Here is a 21,573-nt window from a genome sequence, read left to right as displayed (position 1 = left end):
CATGCTATACTATGACTTTTTTAGCAGTTTTTTTCAACATGCTATACTATGATCTTTTTAGCAGTTTTTTTCGACATGCCATACCATGACTTTTTCCACATGCTATACTATGACTTTTTTAGCAGTTTTTTTCGACATGCTATACTATGATCTTTTTAGCAGTTTTTTTCGACATGCTATACTATGACTTTTTTCAACATGCTATACTATGACTTTTTTCGACATGCTATACCATGACTTTTTTAGCAGTTTTTTTCGACATGCTATACTATGATCTTTTTAGCAGTTTTTTTCGACATGCTATACTATGACTTTTTTCAACATGCCATACCATGACTTTTTTAGCAGTTTTTTCGACATGCTATACTATGACTTTTTTAGCAGTTTTTTTCAACATGCCATACCATGACTTTTTTAGCAGTTTTTTTGACATGCTATACTATGACTTTTTTTCGACATGCTATACTATGACTTTGTTTAGCAGTTTTTTTCGACATGCTATACTATGACCTTTTTAGCAGTTTTTTTCGACATGCTATACTATGACTTTTTTCAACATGCTATACTATGACTTTTTTCAACATGCTATACTATGACTTTTTTCGACATGCTATACCATGACTTTTTTAGCAGTTTTTTTTGACATGCTATACTATGATCTTTTTAGCAGTTTTTTCGACATGCTATACTATGACTTTTTTCAACATGCCATACCATGACTTTTTTAGCAGTTTTTTCAACATGCTATACTATGACTTTTTTAGCAGTTTTTTTCAACATGCCATACCATGACTTTTTTAGCAGTTTTTTTGACATGCTATACTATGACTTTTTTTCGACATGCTATACCATGACTTTGTTTAGCAGTTTTTTTCGACATGCTATACTATGACCTTTTCAGCAGTTTTTTTCGACATGCTATACTATGACTTTTTTAAGTTTTTTTCAACATGCCATACTATGACTTTTTTAGCAGTTTTTTTCAACATGCTATACTATGACCTTTTTTAAGTTTTTTTCAACATGCTATACTATGACTTTTTTAGCAGTTTTTTTCAACATGCTATACTATGACCTTTTTTAAGTTTTTTTCAACATGCTATACTATGACTTTTTTAGCAGTTTTTTTCGACATGCTATACTATGACCTTTTCAGCAGCTTTTTTCAACATGCTATACTATGACCTTTTTTAAGTTTTTTCGACATGCTATACTATGACTTTTTTAGCAGTTTTTTTCAACATGCGATACCATGACTTTTTTTAGCAGTTTTTTTGACATGCTATACTATGACTTTTTTCAACATGCTATACTATGACTTTTTTCGACATGCTATACCATGACTTTTTTAGCAGTTTTTTTCGACATGCTATACTATGACTTTTTTCGACATGCCATACTATGACCTTTTTAACAGTTTTTTTCGACATGCTATACTATGATCTTTTTAGCAGCTTTTTTCGACATGCTTTACTATGACTTTTTTAGCAGTTTTTTTCGACATGCTATACTATGACTTTTTTAGCAGTTTTTTTCAACATGCCATACCATGACTTTTTTAGCAGTTTTTTTGACATGCTATACTATGACTTTTTTCAACATGCTATACTATGACTTTTTCGACACGCTATACCATGACTTTTTTAGCAGTTTTTTTCGACATGCTATACTATGACTTTTTTAGCAGTTTTTTTCGACATGCCATACTACGACCTTTTCAGCGGCTTTTTTCCACATGCTATATTATGACTTTTTTAGCAGTTTTTCAACATGCTATACTATGACTTCTTTCGACATGCTATACTATGACTTTTTTAGCAGTTTTTTTCAACATGCCATACTACGACCTTTTCAGCGGCTTTTTTCCACATGCTATATTATGACTTTTTTAGCAGTTTTTTTCGACATGCTATACTATGATCTTTTTAGCAGTTTTTTCGACATGCTATACTATGACTTTTTTAGCAGTTTTTTTCGACATGCCATACCATGACTTTTTCCACATGCTATACTATGACTTTTTTAGCAGTTTTTTTCGACATGCTATACTATGATCTTTTTAGCAGTTTTTTTCGACATGCTATACTATGACTTTTTTCAACATGCCATACCATGACTTTTTTAGCAGTTTTTTCGACATGCTATACTATGACTTTTTTTCGACATGCTATACCATGACTTTGTTTAGCAGTTTTTTTCGACATGCTATACTATGACCTTTTTAGCAGTTTTTTTCGACATGCTATACTATGACTTTTTTAAGTTTTTTTCAACATGCCATACTATGACTTTTTTAGCAGTTTTTTTCAACATGCTATACTATGACCTTTTTTAAGTTTTTTTCAACATGCTATACTATGACTTTTTTAGCAGTTTTTTTCAACATGCTATACTATGACCTTTTTTAAGTTTTTTTCGACATGCTATACTATGACTTTTTTAGCAGTTTTTTTCGACATGCTATACTATGACCTTTTCAGCAGCTTTTTTCAACATGCTATACTATGACCTTTTTTAAGTTTTTTCGACATGCTATACTATGACTTTTTTAGCAGTTTTTTTCAACATGCGATACCATGACTTTTTTTAGCAGTTTTTTTGACATGCTATACTATGACTTTTTTCAACATGCTATACTATGACTTTTTTCGACATGCCATACTATGACCTTTTTAACAGTTTTTTTCGACATGCTATACTATGATCTTTTTAGCAGCTTTTTTCGACATGCTTTACTATGACTTTTTTAGCAGTTTTTTTCGACATGCTATACTATGACTTTTTTAGCAGTTTTTTTCAACATGCCATACCATGACTTTTTTAGCAGTTTTTTTGACATGCTATACTATGACTTTTTTCAACATGCTATACTATGACTTTTTCGACACGCTATACCATGACTTTTTTAGCAGTTTTTTTCGACATGCTATACTATGACTTTTTTAGCAGTTTTTTTCGACATGCCATACTACGACCTTTTCAGCGGCTTTTCTCCACATGCTATATTATGACTTTTTTAGCAGTTTTTTGACATGCTATACTATGACTTCTTTCGACATGCTATACTATGACTTTTTTAGCAGTTTTTTTCGACATGCCATACTACGACCTTTTCAGCGGCTTTTTTCCACATGCTATATTATGACTTTTTTAGCAGTTTTTTTCGACATGCTATACTATGATCTTTTTAGCAGTTTTTTTCGACATGCTATACTATGACTTTTTTCAACATGCTATACCATGACTTTTTTTAGCAGTTTTTTTGACATGCTATACTATGACTTTTTTCAACATGCTATACTATGACTTTTTTCGACATGCTATACCATGACTTTTTTAGCAGTTTTTTTCGACATGCTATACTATGACTTTTTTCGACATGCCATACTATGACCTTTTTAACAGTTTTTTTCGACATGCTATACTATGATCTTTTTAGCAGTTTTTTTCGACATGCTATACTATGACTTTTTTCAACATGCTATACCATGACTTTTTTTGACATGCTATACTATGACCTTTTTAGCAGTTTTTTCGACATGCTATACTATGACTTTTTTAGCAGTTTTTTTCAACATGCGATACCATGACTTTTTTTAGCAGTTTTTTTGACATGCTATACTATGACTTTTTTCAACATGCTATACTATGACTTTTTTCGACATGCTATACCATGACTTTTTTAGCAGTTTTTTTCGACATGCTATACTATGACTTTTTTCGACATGCCATACTATGACCTTTTTAACAGTTTTTTTCGACATGCTATACTATGATCTTTTTAGCAGCTTTTTTCGACATGCTTTACTATGACTTTTTTAGCAGTTTTTTTCGACATGCTATACTATGACTTTTTTAGCAGTTTTTTTCAACATGCCATACCATGACTTTTTTAGCAGTTTTTTTGACATGCTATACTATGACTTTTTTCAACATGCTATACTATGACTTTTTCGACACGCTATACCATGACTTTTTTAGCAGTTTTTTTCGACATGCCATACTACGACCTTTTCAGCGGCTTTTTTCCACATGCTATATTATGACTTTTTTAGCAGTTTTTTGACATGCTATACTATGACTTCTTTCGACATGCTATACTATGACTTTTTTAGCAGTTTTTTTCGACATGCCATACTACGACCTTTTCAGCGGCTTTTTTCCACATGCTATATTATGACTTTTTTAGCAGTTTTTTGACATGCTATACTATGACTTCTTTCGACATGCTATACTATGACTTTTTTTAGCAGTTTTTTTCGACATGCCATACTATTACCTTTTTAAGTTTTTTTCGACATGCTATACTATGACCTTTTCAGCAGCTTTTTTCAACATGCTATACTATGATTTTTTTAGCAGTTTTTTTGGACATGCTATACTATGACCTTTTCAGCAGCTTTTTTCAACATGCTATACTATGACTTTTTTAACAGTTTTTTTCAACATGCTATACTATGACTTTTTTAGCAGTTTTTTTGACATGCTATACTATGACTTTTTTCGACACGCTATATTATGACCTTTTTAACAGTTTTTTTTGACATGCTATACCATGACTTTTTTAGCAGTTTTTTTCGACATGCTATACTATGATCTTTTTAGCAGTTTTTTTCGACATGCTATACTATGACTTTTTTAGCAGTTTTTTCGACATGCCATACCATGACTTTTTTAGCAGTTTTTTTGACATGCTATACTATGACTTTTTTCAACATGCCATACTATGACTTTTTTCGACATGCTATACTATGACTTTATTCGACATGCTATACTATGACTTTTTTCGACATGCTTTACTATGATCTTTTTAGCAGTTTTTTTCGACATGCTATACCATGACTTTTTTAGCAGTTTTTTTGACATGCTATACTATGACTTTTTTCAACATGCTATACTATGACTTTATTCGACATGCTATACTATGACTTTTTTCAACATGCTTTACTATGATCTTTTTAGCAGTTTTTTTCGACATGCTATACTATGACTTTTTTAGCAGTTTTTTTTCAACATGCTATACTATGACTTTTTTGACATGCCATACTATGACTTTTTTCGATACGCTATACTATGACTTTATTTGACATGCTATACCATGACTTTTTTCAACATGCTATACTATGATCTTTTTAGCAGTTTTTTTGACATGCTATACTATGACTTTTTTAGAAGTTTTTTGACATGCTATACTATGACTTTTTTCGACACACTGACTTTTTGCAGTTTTTTTCTCGATATGCCATATTATGACTTTTTTAGCAGTTTTTTTGACATGCTATACTATGACTTTTTTCGACACGCTATGACTTTGCAGTTTTTTTTTCGACATGCTATACTATGACTTTTTTCGACACGCTATACTATGACTTTATTCGACATGCTATACTATGACTTTAGCAGTGTTTTCCACATTCTATTCTATGACTTTTTTAGACATGCTATAGTAAGACTTTTTTAGCTATACATGCTATAGTGTAACTTCTTAGCCGTTCTTCCACATGCTATACTATGACTTTTTTCAACGTGCTATACTATGACTTTTTTAGAAGTTTTTTTCAACATGCTATAATAACTTTTTTCGACATTCTATACTATGACTTTTCTTAGCCATTATTTCAACATGCTATACTATGACTCTTTTTAGCAGTTTCCTCAATATGGTATACCTTACCTTTTTTCAACATGCTATGCTATGACTTTTAGTAACTTTTTTATGACATAGTATGAATTTTCATGACATGCTATTTTTTCATATACCCTAAAATGACTTTATGATACACTTCACTGTGCCATTTGTATGAGCAACTGTATTTTCTCATGACATACTATACAATGGATGTTTAAAAACATATATGACATACAAAACTAGAGTTTCTTCATGACTCCTTCTGATTTTTTTAATGACTGATACTGTGACTTTTGACATGGAATGAATTTTATGGCATACTATACTACTACACTGATTTTATGCCCTACTTTGATTTTTACAACTTACTATACCATAGTTATTTATGCTATACTTTGCCCTTACCAGGGCTCATCATCAGATTTGTCCAGTTGCCAGGATTATTCTCAGTGGACACTGTGAGGTTTGAACTGTTGGTAGGACAAAACAAACATTGTGAAGGTGTCACATTGGGCTTGGAATTATTGTTACTAACATTTCTTACTATTTTCAATATTTTTACAAACCAAACAATCAACTAAGAATTGTAGAAGAAAATAATCAGTGGATTGTTCCACATGAAAATAATATTAAACAGTAATCAGATTACAAAAGTAATCAAAAAAGAGATTGACATTTTAAAAAATTAAATGAATCACAATATAAAAAAATGTTTATTTAAATTAAACATTGTCATTGATATTGGTATTGTCATAATTGGCTCCCGGGCCATGACTAATTCAGAACGGACAGAGTGGATGTGAATGAAAAATGTGTTGTTTTTTTTTTATAATAAGTAGCTCCAAATGTGGAGTATGTCAGTGAGTAGCATCAGTGATGTTGATAGGAATGTGTGAAGGCAACTGAGTGTATACTGTTTGTGTTTCAGCCTTTCAGAGACAGCTGAAGGGTCTGTTGCTTCTTTAAAAGCAGAAAAATCAAAAACTGTGAGTCAGGCAGCTCAAATAGTGTAATTGAGTTCCCACAGTCATGAAATTCCTGGAAAAGCTCTGAAATTAGAAAAACTGTTTTCAATGACCACCTGTGGATGTTCGTTGCTCGTCTACTCGAAGGTTAATTGTTCTAAACTGGAAAAAGCATAAACAGCCTGTTCCACCGGAAACTGCGAAACATGCAACAGGCGGCCTACCTGTTAAAAGACTCTGAGAACCACTGGGACACTGTCTGTACAGTTTTAAAACAGTAGCCTACAGTTTAAAATGCGTTTATACAATGTATGTATGAGGTCCAATGCATTTTACATAACATTCTTGATGTCACCCTTGCATTCATCCTTTTTCCTCCTTCCTTTTTGGTCCATTTTGTTTGGTTTGGTTTTGTTTCTGTTCTTTTGTCACGAGGTATCTTTTTTTATCAGTTTTTTCCTTGTTAAATGTATGCAATATAAAAAAAAGAACAACAATAAAATTGTTAATTAAAATTAAAAAAAAAAAAAGAAAAGAAACGAAAAATCTGTTTTTCAGGCCTGAAAAAGGTTTGAAATCAACACCATGTTTATATATTACATACATTTTGGCTTTTGTTTCAAATATCCCAAAACATGTCTCACATTATTTATAATATGTTCCCTGTATTTCTAATTTAACATCCAGTGTTGGCTGTGACCATTGAAACGTCACTTGTATCACACTTGGACCAGACCGGCGTCGTTTCACAGCCAACAGAGAAAAGCACCGTCACATCAGGAGAGAAACAGGAAAATGTTGAAAAGCTGTTGTGTCGTGAAACGAACAGACTGAGATCTGAGGCACATCAGATCCTGAATATGAAATCTCTAAATAATGCTAGTGACAGTTACGACTGATAGATTAGCATCAGAGGAAGGTTGATGCAGCACTGTTATAGTCAAATAGCGTCAGACCATCGTCGCCAGTTAAATCTCGGCCTGTAAATTAAAGAGTGAGCTGTCAACAAGTTGGTTATTAACAGACACTTACAGCCTAACGACACCTGGTGATTACATTAAGTGTACATGACTTGATTGAATCACCAGATATCATGATGCAGACAGCTGTAGATGTTCAACACTCATTTCTTAAGCACTAAAACAAGCCTTATTTTTTTATTTTCACTCGTCAATAAGGCTGGAAAATATATTTTGAAAAGATTTAAGTCTTGACAATTAAACTTCGTTATGTGCCAACCTCTCAGTGATTTTATTTTCTTTATTAATTCAATTCAATTTTATTCATAAATCCCAATATCACAAATTACAATTTGCCCCAGAGGCTTTGCAGCATACATGATGGGTGTCAGAGGTAAGATCTGACAGAGCTGACCAAAGTAATATATTTTTATTTTGCCTCTGTACACACTATTTTCTTAGCTCTAAACATTTATTTAATTTTGAAATTATCGTAATGTTATTGTTGTTGTTATTGTTATTACATTTATTAATTTCACAGCAGTCGTAGTGAGGGACCATTTTATTTTTCAGTTGCTCAGAGCAAAATACTAATTTTCAAATCATAATACTTATTAGTTTGGATTTAGGAAGACTACCGAGTTGACCATGAATTTATCAAAATATATTAAGTATTCACACCTTTTTGGAAACCAGGAAGTGACACAAAAGTTTTAAAGATATTAGGATGAATTCAATGGTGGTTGTTGGACTGTTTTTGGTGTTTCTCAACCTGTCTGCTGTTTATGGCACTGTAGATCGTGGCATATTAACTGATCAACTGGAGAACAGGGTAGGTGTGACTGGGGATACTTTAGACTGGTTTAGTCTTATCTAAATAACAGAACCTTCTCAGTATTAACTGGGAATGTCTCCTCCTGCCATGCTAATATCACCTGCGGCATTCCTCAAGGGTCCATTCTTGGCCCTCCACTGTTTATTATCTACATATTACCACTGGGTCAAGTTTTCCAAAACTTCAATATTTCTTTTCATTTTAACACTGAGAACACACAAATTTAGTAATACTAATACTAATACTAATAATAATAATAATAATAATAATAACTATTATTATTATTATTGTGATATAGCTATAGCTAAATCTGATAAAAAATCTGAGACAAAAAATATATTTTTAAACTCCTGTTAGTTTTATATGTTGAAGGTTTTAAAACATTTTCTTATTGTCTCAAGTTGTGAATTCTTGCCTGGGACAGCGGTGTTTTCAGCACAGGAAAAGTTAAAATTAGAAGTTAAAAAATGAAGGCAGATAAAAATATTTTTTTATTTCATGCATATAAATCCCAGAAATAAAATTAGTGTCAATAAGTTATAATGTTGAGGTTTTTTTTTTTGTAGGACTTGATTTGAATTGTCACAGTTTTCAAGAGTGATCGATCAGTGCCCAGATAATAATTTATAAAGAGTTCAGGTAAGGTCTGTCTAACAAGAAATAAACTTGCAAAAATTATAATCCAAAAAGGTCAGAGTGCATTAACTTCTACAGGATCTTCTATCTACCAAAAAGGGGCGTGGCCTTGATGCTTTGTGAAGTATGCTGATCTATTGGCATCTGCAGCTAGTTGGCAGCTGGGACGTCTAATGAGCAAGTTAAGTTAGCAAGTGCTAGCAGTTTGCTTCTCTACAAATGCCTGGGATGTGTGTGTTTATCACTATCTCCACCATTGCTAAGATTTTCTGTCATTTATGAATCCGTGTTTTCACTGTTATAAGATAGGGGGCGCTGTGACACATCTTGAATGTCAGTGAATATGATCAAAGATACTGGTGGTGTCTGGAAACTAATAATAATACACTAGCGGGGAAAGTGTTAACCCTTTAATACCGAGGGGAGTGCCCGCGATGAGCGAGGACGCCATTATCTGTATCTGTTTAACTGACTAAATTATCTGTATCTGTAGTCTGTACTCTGGACCAAAAGTGGGTGGGGTTTGTATTGGAAGTGGGTGGGAACTAATCAGAAGTTGTTATTTTAAGCCTGATATTGATATGGATTGATCAGAAGTTGTGGTATTTATAAATGATTAGAAAACTTTTTACATACAAATGACTTGGTGCTCATTGAGTATCTGTATTCATATAAAGTTTGTTATCTGTACCAGATACTTAATGTACTTAATGTGAGTATTTGGTTCAACCCTAGTGTTTAACAATGTATGACTGTATACAGGCCGACCCAGTTTAAACTAATGTGACTAAAGTCTTTGAAATGATGTAAAATATTCCGAAGTTTTGAAAATTAATTGGTAAAAATCAGAGAGATTTGAAACTGTGACTCTGTGAAAGAGGATACATTTGTGAAAACCACCATCAGTTGCAGCCCAAATAAAACGTCCCTTCACCCGAGGTCAGGAGGTCCATTTGTTGTCTCTATACTGCTGACACATATAAGATCCTGGACACAGTTTGGTGAAGAGGATAAATAAATTAATCTCTGTATCAATGAATTACATTTAAAGTAACCAGGGAACTGTACAACGGGTCTTTACCTGCAAACTGTGACCACGGAGTGGAGCCCTGCTCCTGCTGGGCATGATGGAAGCGAGTCAGCCCCTCCCCTCCCTCCTCCTCCTCCTCCTCCACCTGTGTGCAGGCGAGGCAGGTGTATAAAGGAGTCTTTCTCCGGGTGGAAACAGACTCCAGCAGCTGCTCACACTGAGATCTTTGTCACAAACTGTTGGATTTCCTGCAGAAAGATGGAGACACTGCTCGCACTCTGGATCGCTCTCAGCATCGCCGCCTCAGGTAAGAAAAATAATCTCAGCTCACCTGAAGCTTTTAAAACTGAAGGTTTGTTTCACTGAAGCTCAGGGAGAATGGAAACTGAATTTCTAGGTGACAAAAACTTCTATCTCTCTTAAACTAAATATGTTAAGAGATTAGAGATCAGTTTACACAACAGAGAAGAAAACACCTGGGGAGGGTTTTCAGGTGCAGGAGGGTCAGTAAGTGTCTCATATTGTAAACTTATTGTTTTTTTCTATTATTTATTAATCTGTTGATTAAATTCTAAAATAACTGAGAAACTGTTCGGTCTATTAAACATCTGAAAATACTGAAAGGTGTCTGCCAAACTCTCCTGTATGATTGGACATGTAGTTGTTGGATGGATGTGAAGTTTAAACTCAGGCAGAGTTTGAAATTAGTTTGAGTTATTTCTCAGTGTTCAGTGACGGAGGTGAATAATTTGGACAGAATATTCTGAATAATGAAGATTTGATGACTTTGTTGGACGCTGAAAGAACCAGACAGGAGATCAGCACACTGTATGAAAAGCTCCCAGTCAATCTAACAGAGATCTCCGTCAGGCACTTTTCACCATCACAAAGCAGAGCAAGCAATATTAATTATTTATTTCGAATTATTGACATTTATTATTATCTGCTTTGATATGCTGATTTCAAAAAGCCTGACAATGATCTCTGTTAGATTGAAACGTTGCACAGTTAAAACTAATTTTCATACAGTGTCCAGACCTCCTGTCTGGTTCTTGCTTCAGTTTGATTTTTTGATCCGTCACCTGTAAAAGGTTTTTGAATGTTCGTACCCTCCACCCTGTTTGTTGGATACTGAATCTTTCTGATGAGTTTTGAAGAAGAAGTATAAAAGAAGACATGCAAAGAAGAATCGACCACGCTGATCTGATGATTTTAACAAAGATACTCGGTTCAGTTTCGTTCGTCTCTGTTTGGATGTTCAGCATTTTATTGTCTGGTTCAGATGAAGTTTTAATCACTGCACAGTGAAAACAGAACTTCAGGTTTTACACAACTACATAAGGCCAGCCTGAAACAATGGGTCATAGCCAATCAAGACATCTGAGTGACGAGTGTGAACAGAGCTCAGTAAACTCTGAACAGACTAATTAACATCACAATCTGATTCAATCTGCTCTAATCCCTTCAACACCTCTAAGACTGTCCTCCTGGATGAGCTGTAGGGGTGGGGAAAAAATCAATACGGCAAAGTATCACAATATTTTTGTGTGGCAATATCGTATCATCACACAGTGCCAAGGATCGGCTTTTTATTATAAAAATATGACAAATACATTAGCTCCTTAGCCAAAGCATTAAAGATGGCAGCTCTTCCAGAATTCTTGCCTCGTAAAACAGATTGTGGTTTTAAGACAGGGGTGGATAAGGGTTAATTACTGTAGATCAGCTTTTCTGTAGTGAATTGAAACCATATGAACATCTATAGAGAATTTGGCCTGCCAGGGATGGATCCTTTTTTAGATTTCTTCAAATTCGACACTACTTACTGACACATGCAGCAGACTGGGAGCAGATATGTAAACTGTTAAGAAAGGATTTTTCTGCTGACTATGGAGGGAGGGATAAAAAAGAATCTGATAGCCCTTTTGCTTTTGTCTCCATGTGGTGTTATTGATGTTGGCAGAAATTGATAATTACGCACTCTTTGCACTTTCCCTATCTTGTATGGGCTATTTGAGTCGCTGCTACTGATGTTGTTTCAGCACACTGTCTCTTAGACTTTTAATTGTATGTCTTGTACATTTTTTATGTCTTTTTTTTACTTGCTGCAACACTAATTGCCCTACAGGGACACAAATAAAGCTGAATCTGAATCTGAATCAATATATAATATAATATATAATCAGGAAACACTATGGAAACGAAAAAGAAATGGGAATTAGAAATAAGTTTATAGTTACAGATGACGTGTGGGGAAAAAACGTGCCAGGAGGGTCACAAGCTAATAAGTAGCCCAACCTGGAAGGAGTCTCAGTGGAAAACTAAAATGAGAGTATTTAAGAGCCCTCTTATGGTGACAAGATAGAGCAACACCTCTGAATTATGCTGGAGGCAATGAAGAAAACTGGCGACCACACCCTTAGTTTTTGGGATTGTCCAAAATTGGATAAACATTGGGAGGAAACTGAGTTTAAGTAAATCATGGCGGGTGGACCTGCCTCTAGAGCCAGCAGTCTTTATACTGGGAGACACTTCAGAGGACATAGACGCTTTGATGGAAAGCACAACGGCCTCCATACTGATGGACTTTGTGGAGTAGAATCCATACTACAGCTTCCGAGACACAACTTCTCAGACAACTGATTGCGTTTTGATTTTTTACCTCCCTGTGTCTCCCCTCCAGAGTTAACCAACTACTGTTAAACTTTAATTAAAAGCAGGTAATTTTTACAGAGGTTCTTCTATAAAACCAGGTTGCTGGCTTCCCATTTAAGCTAATGTTAGTTAGCTGCTTAGATCATGCATACAAATATAAATGTTTAAACTTTTGTTAATATGGAGATGCTACACGTTGTGAGACTCTCCATAATTTCATAAGTTCATTTTACTGAAACTATGAGCACCAGATAATAATTCATTCAGATTTACCCACCTGGTAAACAGGAGACGAAAAATAGAAGTGGTGACTCCCTACGTTAGCTCTGAAGCGGTCATATAGTCAAATTATGTGTCCATTCCTGGATTACTCTGTAAGTTATTCAGATTCCTTCAGTCTGTAAGGGTCCTTCAAAAGAATCAAAAGGGTTTTTCATAAAAAAATAATCCAAGTTGTGAGGATTGTTTTAACAGGATAAAGTGCCGTAGGCGGCATAAAACATAAACGTGTCGTAACTCTCAACTATGGTTAAATGTGATAAGACCAAAGGACTGGACGGAGGCCATCATCAAAAATGCTCACATGTGCAGCGCACACTTCATATCAGGTTAGGGAAAAAGTATTTCCTGTTGTAGGGATGAATAAGGTTATGTGTATTAAGGGTTATCATGTCCACCTCATCAGAAACTGGGGAGGGATTAAGAGGAAGATTGGATTTCTCTGCAACGCTAACTTTTTAGCACATTAGCTAACGTTAGCTTCCATAGCAAAACAAACAAGTGTGGTCCTCCTTTGTAAGATTGGCTTCCTGTGACATCATCCATCCACTGAGTGAGAGCACACGGGTCGGCCAGTCTGGTCCCGTTGGTCAGTGTTTACTTATTCAAGTAACACTGGCGGTCCCGGAGAGTGAGTGACCTGACATGGTGCGTTGGTAAATTCAGTCTGACGCTCTACACTAAAATGAGAGCCCTGTTGGTGGAAGAAACGCAGCGTTATATTTCTACATGAATGAACCAACGGTTAAGTTAATCACACATTCACTCCGCTCGGCGCTCTGCTGCTCCGTCTCCACAGACAGAGTGTCCAGAGTGCGCTCTGCCACTCTGAGAGTGCGCTGCTCTGGATAACCCAACGCTACATTCAGACAGCGCTCCCAATTTATCAACGCTCCAGTTTGTGTCAGAGTGCGCTCCCACACTCACAATGAGTGTTTCTGAACACACCACTCACATCATCTTCCTCCATCGTCTAAAACAAGACAACACAACTTGTTAGCTAACGCTAGCTAATGTCTGTGGAGGATTGTTTTGCCTCCAGCTAAGCCCCGCCCACCAAAAGAAGTCATACTGTTTACTAACAGTAAAAGGGTCTATATGAATCATTCATTTGATCTGAGGACCCTTACAGACTAAAGAAATATGAATAATTTAGAGGGTAATAGAGGAATGGACACATAATTTGACTTTATGACTGCTTCAGATAAAGGGAGTCACCACTTGTTATTTTGTGCTGGCAATCTGAATGAATTATGGTCTTCTCTGGTGCACATGGTTTCAGTAAAATGAACTGAATAATTGAATTGTGGAGAAAATAACCGAGCTAACGATGTGAGGCATCTCCATACTCACAAATTCTAATCGAGACAGGCCTTTGTTTGTCAAAAAGTGAAGCCACACCAGGCTAGTAAAAGAGACTGGGCTTTTAATTGAAGTTTTACAGAATTCTCATTATATCATATTCTGCTGGTTCTCTAAAATATTGGGAGAAGGTACAAAATATTCACGACAGTTTCTCAGTTGTAGTTTATCGTCAATGTCTTATTTTATTCAAACAACAGTCCAAACAGTGAAACGGGCGGCACGGTGATAGAGTGGTTACCATTGTTGCCTCACAGCCAGAGGATTTCTGGTTCGAACCCTGGGTGGGGAGCCCTTCTGTGCAAACTCTGCACAGAAGGGCTCCCCACGTGTCAGCGTGGGTTTCCTCCAGGTGCTCCAGCTTCCTCCCACAGTCCAAAGACATGCAGGTTAATTAGTGACTCTAAATTGTCCGTAGGTGTGAATGTGAGTGTGAATGGTTGTCTGTCTCTATGTGTCAGCCCTGTGATAGTCTGGTGACCTGTCCAGGGTGAACCCTGCCTCTCACCCAGTGTCAGCTGGGATAGGCTCCACCCCCTGCGACCCCTAACGGGATAAACGGTTACGGGAATGGTACCAAATATCCACCATAGTTTCTCAGTTGTAGTTTATCTTCAATGTCTTATTTTGTTAAACAAACAGCCCAAACAGTGAAACAAAACAGAACAATCTGAGACACTCTGCCTGATTCAACAAATACAGTTAATAATCGATTATCAGAATGTTGAATATTAATTTTCTGCTGCAGGATAACAACAACACATGAAGGATGAACATAATTTTTTCTTCTTCTTCTCATTCTTTAGTGTCTTCTCACGAGTTCCATGACCCAACAACCACCTCACCATCATTTAACAGCAGTGATGACATTTTTGGCAACACCACTGACCTCACATCAACATCACCTGCACCTGCCACAGCCACCCCATCTGATCCCGACCTCATCATGTTCAACACCACCTGTAACCACACAGAGGAAGCTTACGTCGACATGCACGACATGGATGACATGGATGACATGGATGACATGCACGACATGCACAACATGCACGACATGGATGACATGGATGACATGCACGACATGCATGAGGAGCACGACATGCACGAGATGCACGAGATGCACGACATGCATGATGAAAACGCTTCAGAAAACTCCGCCAGTGAAACAATCTCAATACAAAACATAACAACAATCCACTATAGCGTGATAAGAACTTTTCCAAACGGCACTGAACACATAACAAACAGAACCACTGTCATCTGGTTGACGCCAGACGCCATAAACAATGAAACGGTTTTCCTCGGCAACAACGCTCCCATACACTCTTCTTCTTCATTGTCATCTGCCATGAAAAACACATACAACACCGCAAACCATGAAACAGTTTCCTCCAACAACAACGTTAACGTCGACTCTTCATCTTTATCCAGCACAACAAACACCGAAAACATCGCAAACCACAAAATATTTTCCTTCAGCAACAACACTCACGTCCAGTCTTCGTCTTCATCGTCATCCAGCGCGTCAAACACCGAACACATCGCAAACCACGAAACAGTTTCCTTCAGCAACAACAATCACGTCCAGTCTTCGTCTTCATCGTTATCCAGCGCGTCAAACACCGAACACATCGCAAACCACGAAACAGTTTCCTTCAGCAACAACAATCACGTCCAGTCTTCGTCTTCATCGTCATCCAGCGCGTCAAACACTGAAAACATCGCAAACCACGAAACAGTTTCCTTCAGCAACAACAATCACGTCCAGTCTTCATCTTCATCTTCATCCAGCGTGTCAAACACCGATAACACCAGACTCAATGGAGAAGTTACCCTTAGCAACAACACTAACAATGTCCACTCTGTAACCACTGTATCAAACACCAACAACACCGGAAACACTGCACATGATGACACAGCTCCCCCCAGCAACACCGCTCCCAACAACTCTACATCCACTGCCTCAAACACTGGAACAGTTTCCACCAGCAGCAGTGCTAACGACCACTCTTCATCCACCGTCCCAAACACTGAAAACACACCACATGATGAAACAGCTCCCACCAGCAACGCCGCTCACAACAACTCTACATCCACTGCCTCAAATACCGAAACAGTTTCCACCAGCAACAACACTAACGTCCACTCTTCATCCACCTCCTCAAACACCGAAAACACCTCAAACCATGCAACAGCTTCCCCCGGTACCGAGACTCACAACTCTCCATCCACTGGAACGACATCTAATGATACCACGGCAACAGGAAATGGTGCCACAACAGCCAGCAGCACACCAGGTTCCACAAATAACACAACCACGTCGCAGAGTGCGACCTCGGCCCCGGCCTCGGCCCGCAGCGGCGTACCTGGGTGGGCGATCGCTCTGCTGGTCCTAGCTGCTGTGGCTCTGCTGCTGCTGTTCCTGCTGCTGTCCGGACTGGTGAGTCACATACATGAGGTTCAAAATTTCAATTTCAGACTTTTCAAGGATGTAAAATAAAATTTCCATGGCCATTCATAACTTAATCAGAACAGAACTATATATTATACTTTACTCCAGATGTCCATGATACTGTAATGAGTCGGCAGATATGGAGCAGTACAGCTCCCAGAGTCGGGGAGTTCGGTCAACAGGTCGGTCGGCCCACTGATGATTTTCTTTTTTTTTTTAAAGAATCAGTCTCCAGCTGATCACTTGTTTTCAAAGTGCTTACATCAGTTTCACTTTCCATGCACTCACTAGCTGCTGGCTTGTCATGTTAGCGTACTAGTGTCAGCACACCTGGGGAAACCGCTGTTAGCATTCCTGTTACACTGACTCATGCTAACGGTACAAACAACATCTGTTCTTCCTCTGCAGCTGGTTTGGTGCTGCTGCTTCAGGAAGCGCCACAAAGAAAGTCCCTACGACCACATGGCCAGCAGAGACGACATCCCTCTGTACACCACACATGGCCGCTTCGATGGGCCCATTGGAAAACCGTACGTAAGTCATCACTATACAACATCTATGAGGACACATCAAAATGATAAGAAAGGGACATCACAACACTGATGTCCTCACAAAGACAGAAAAATATGCTAATGACCTCAAAAAGACACATCACAATCATAATGTCCTCGAAAGGGACATCATAATGTAAATGTCCTCACAAAGACAGAAAAATATGCTAATGTCCTTGGAAAGGGACATCGCAAGGATAATGTCCTTACAAAGACACGTCACATCACATGCTAACAAAGACATAACAATGCACAACTGTCCTCACAAGGAAGTGGTTTGTCAGGAGTTGGTCCTTGTGAAGCTTAATGTCCTCACAAGGACAGTGATCTGTCAAGAGCTGGCCCTCATCAATATCATATTAATGATTATTATTAGTAATAGTATTACTATCATCATTCCACAGTCTCCTGATCATTTAATGATTTAAAGGTGATCAGAAAAATTTTAAAATCAATAAAATTCAGAACATAACAGACAGCCCGTGTGGGCTAGTTGGCTAGCATGGGACCCATGTCTTCATATGACAGAGAACAATCCAAAATGTCCTCACAAGGACACATCACAATGCTAATGTCCTCACAGTGGTGTGTCAGGATCTGGTCCTCACAACCACAGTTAAACCTCTCTGACACACACACGGGGCAGAGAGTGTGTTGGTTGTGTCTTTGTGTGCTGTAATGTGACGCCTGGGAAAGAGTCTCGTCCTGCAGCAGGACAGAGTTCATCCATTTACATTAATGCAGTCACAGTGTTTCATCTGTTCCAACAGAACCAGCAGAGATTCGAGGTGTCAGTCAGTCTGCAGACGGACATTTACAGGACTGACGGCTCGTTTATCACTATGAAAATACAACACAACACTGACCAGTTTTTGAGCTACAAAAGAAAAAAAAATGTGTATTTGAGTTGTGTGAACTAAACTAACCTAAACAACACAACATAAACACATCTTTGACGTGGACGTGTGTGTTGCAGAGCTGCTGCTTCAGACATCTCGTGTGTCCTGAACGCAGGGTGACGTCTGTTGTATCTAAATGGGTGTGCGTTGGCTCGGAGAGGTTATTGTTAATAGTTATTAAGCTGTTTGTATTTTAATGAGTCAACATTGACACAGGGGACATGGAGAACTAATGGCAACACCTAACTGTAATGTGATTGTCACTATGACAACACAGAAATGGACAAACAATGGGTGTCAGCAGGCATGAGAATAAGTGTTTATTAACTTAAAATAGCAATTTACCTTAGCTTGTGTTAGCACACACTGTGAGCGAACTCAGACCTATTCACACATTAGTAAATCATTACTGCCTCTGGTTAGATATTCAGATTGTAGTGCTTTCATAACTGGCACTAACTGCTTTTTGTATTCTCCAAGACATGTATATATTTACAAAGGAAAAATTACCCGCTTATTTAAGTTATTGTTGATAAGAACCTGTGAGTAACATCTCAGTTTCATCTTTTATTCCCCTCATTGTGTTTCCCAACTCTTTATAGGGGGTTTCTAACAACTAAAGGCCGAGTTTAAGGAAAAGAACATTAAGTTTTATTTGATAAACCAGTTCACATAGTTTTTTTTCTCAGATAGGAAGATGATAAAGGTTCAAGATGTGTTGAGCCCAGCTCGGCACAAAAACTGGGAGCGAGGGGAAACTGTTCACTTTTCATCAAAAGTGAAAAACACCTCCAAACAATAAACATTTCCCAACAGTCAAACTGTTTTTTTTTTCCTATGGTGTATGTGTCGTCTACATCAGCACTCTGCACTCGGTGCTAATTCTGTTATTCATCTCTTCCAGGATCAACGCATGAATACCAGGACGACGACGTACACGGTCAACGCATAGTGGCGGAGACGAGACGACCGACATGTGACGAAAATCACATCAAACACTTTAACACAGAACACTTTCTTTACGGTTTTCGGGTTTTTTTTATTTGTAACCTTGTTTCATTTTAATAAACATGTGACTCAGTTATAATTCAGCTCATAGCTGCTTTTATTTATTGTCTGTGAAGCACTGTGGGGCGCTGTATTTAAAATACTAATAAACTTTTATTGTTAAGAAAACACTACGAACTGTATCGTTCTTATTACTTTTAAAAATCATAATATACTAATTGTTATATTTTGTTCATCTTATCAAAAACTTGATAAACTGCCTGATAGAGACTATATCAACTTCGCATGCTATTATTCTTTTTCATATTATAAATTTGGATAGTAAAACAACAGAAAACTAAATTTACACTGACTTTATGTTTTACTACTTCATAACAGTTGACTATGATATAAAAGTTACTGGTGAGACTGTTATGTATTTTTTTTATATTTTCATGTTTTAGACATTGTCACCTGGATCACATCAACTATTATCATTTTGGATTTTTTTCTTTATTAAAGATAACTGCCCTGCTTTACGTGCTACTAATGTTAATAATCATAATTCCTCTTCACAATGGGTACATCTTAAAATCATTTTGTTTTACCAAAAAAAGTTTTATATACTCTCTTATCATATTAACAATATTACAGTATTTTTAAACTTTAATAGCAAGTTTTACTACTTCGTAATAGTAAACCCTAACCCTTCAGTTGTAATAATAATAATAATAATAATAATACATCAGAGTTACAAAGTGCTTTCCATGTCAACAATTAAAACAGAAAAGACATGAACAACTTTTAAAAGAACTTTTAATAGATTGAATGTCTTTTGAAAAATGTTCAAAAAAATAATAATTCATTATTTCGTTTTACCACTGTAACCACCACTGTTGTATTTTTCTGTTTTCTTTTTAATTTGTTATAATTTTGTCATTTATGTAAGCAATAACTACATCTTAAAAAAAGAAAAATATAAGACAAAAAAAAGTTAATACACTCTATTATATAAACAATATTACTGTATTCTTAAACTTTCTTTTATATCAGCTGTGATAATATTGTCACTACTAAATATCTGTTTGTATTTTAGCATCTGAATAATTATTATCAATTATCATATTTATCTAAAATATCATTATAAATATTTTGACATCAGTGAGTTACTGTTGTAATTATGTGCTTATTTTTGTTTGTTTTGTTTGTTTTGTGTTGTTAGATAACTGACTCTGCTATAACTGACACTGATACTAATAATCATATTTCCATTGACTGGCTCTGCTCATCGATTGAATGTCTTTTAAAAAACCTTTCAAGACAAAAAATGCTTTAAAAATAATGTATTCAATCTTTCATATTACCACTTAAGTTATATTTTCCTATTTTATTCTTCTACTACTATCATACATTATTTGAGATAATACTGTCTCAGGTATTAATGTTTTTATTACATATTTCAGATATGTTTATTTTTTTTACATTATATTATATTTAATTATATTTGTATTCATTATTAAATGTTCACTCTGACTTAACATTGTGTTTAATATAAAACTCAATTGTTAGGACTTTAATCATGTATTTACTATAAAACATGTGAGAATAGAGTTACTGTATCTGCCAGTGATGTTAATAATCAGTTTCATTTCAGGGGGATTTTTTGAATCATGTTTTGTCTCAAACACTTGTGGATACAATAAAATGCTATATTCCCTTTTAAAGGAATAATTCACCCACGTAATGACCATTTGTATTTTTCATCAGTCACGCCATGTTACCTTTAATTCATGAAGAACTTGTATTTTTCTCATGCCTCCATGGAAAACCACAAACATATTGATTTATTGATCAAACGGGCAAGATGATTAACATCAGCAAAACTATATCACAACATCTGTTTACAAACTCTCACACAACTCCTGCAGAATAATCCAGGTCTCATTTATCCAGTCATGTGCTCAGTGCTTCCCAAACAGATGCATTTTCACTTACAATATAAAACTGAACTGAAAATGAAATTCATCTACGCTCTCTTCAAATCCAGACTCCAACAGTAAGATTTCTTCTTTTGTTAGCAACAAGCATGTGTCTGCCGTGAGTTGTGTGAGAGTTTTTAAATGGATGTTTTGATATAGTTTTGCTGTTGTTTAGCGTGGTTCCTTATCGATCACTATATACGCTGTTTTACATGCAGGCATGTGAGAAAAACAGTTTTCTATATGAATTAAAGATGACTGATTAATTTACAAACAGTAATTTTGTGGGTAAAATATTCCTTTGATATACTGTCAATATTAAAATATCTTCCTGATTTAAAATGTGTTGTGATAT

General features: G+C 36.1%; 1 protein-coding gene across 2 annotated transcripts; it reads left to right on the top strand.

Annotated features, from left to right (window-relative positions):
* Positions 1-10,248: 10,248 nt before the first annotated feature.
* LOC117265621 (uncharacterized) lies at positions 10,249-20,983 on the top strand. 2 transcript variants are annotated; one of them, XM_078171273.1, is made up of 4 exons: positions 10,249-10,361; positions 15,157-16,790; positions 17,211-17,332; positions 19,157-20,983. In XM_078171273.1, exons 1-4 carry the CDS (start codon positions 10,313-10,315, stop codon positions 19,167-19,169), a joined length of 1,818 nt encoding a protein of 605 aa, XP_078027399.1. In that variant the 5' UTR covers positions 10,249-10,312; the 3' UTR covers positions 19,170-20,983. The 2 variants fall into 2 exon arrangements, with proteins under 2 accessions (XP_078027399.1, XP_033496099.2); XM_033640208.2 differs by having other exon boundaries at positions 17,211-17,336.
* The last annotated feature ends 590 nt before the right edge of the window (positions 20,984-21,573 follow it).

Source organism: Epinephelus lanceolatus, chromosome 10 (assembly GCF_041903045.1).
Source record: "Epinephelus lanceolatus isolate andai-2023 chromosome 10, ASM4190304v1, whole genome shotgun sequence".
NCBI classification, from domain to species: Eukaryota; Metazoa; Chordata; class Actinopteri; order Perciformes; family Serranidae; genus Epinephelus; species Epinephelus lanceolatus.
The sequence above is the reverse complement of the archived record's forward strand: the minus strand, read 5'-3'. Positions and strand labels throughout refer to the sequence as shown.

Coding starts and splice junctions, on each gene's coding strand:
- LOC117265621 (XM_033640208.2), top strand. CDS start 10,313: ATGGAGACACTGCTCGCACTCTGGATCGCTCTCAGCATCGCCGCCTCA. Junction 16,791..17,210: donor TCCTGCTGCTGTCCGGACTG/GTGAGTCACATA, acceptor CTTCCTCTGCAG/CTGGTTTGGTGCTGCTGCTT. Junction 17,337..19,156: donor GGCCCATTGGAAAACCGTAC/GTAAGTCATCAC, acceptor CATCTCTTCCAG/GATCAACGCATGAATACCAG.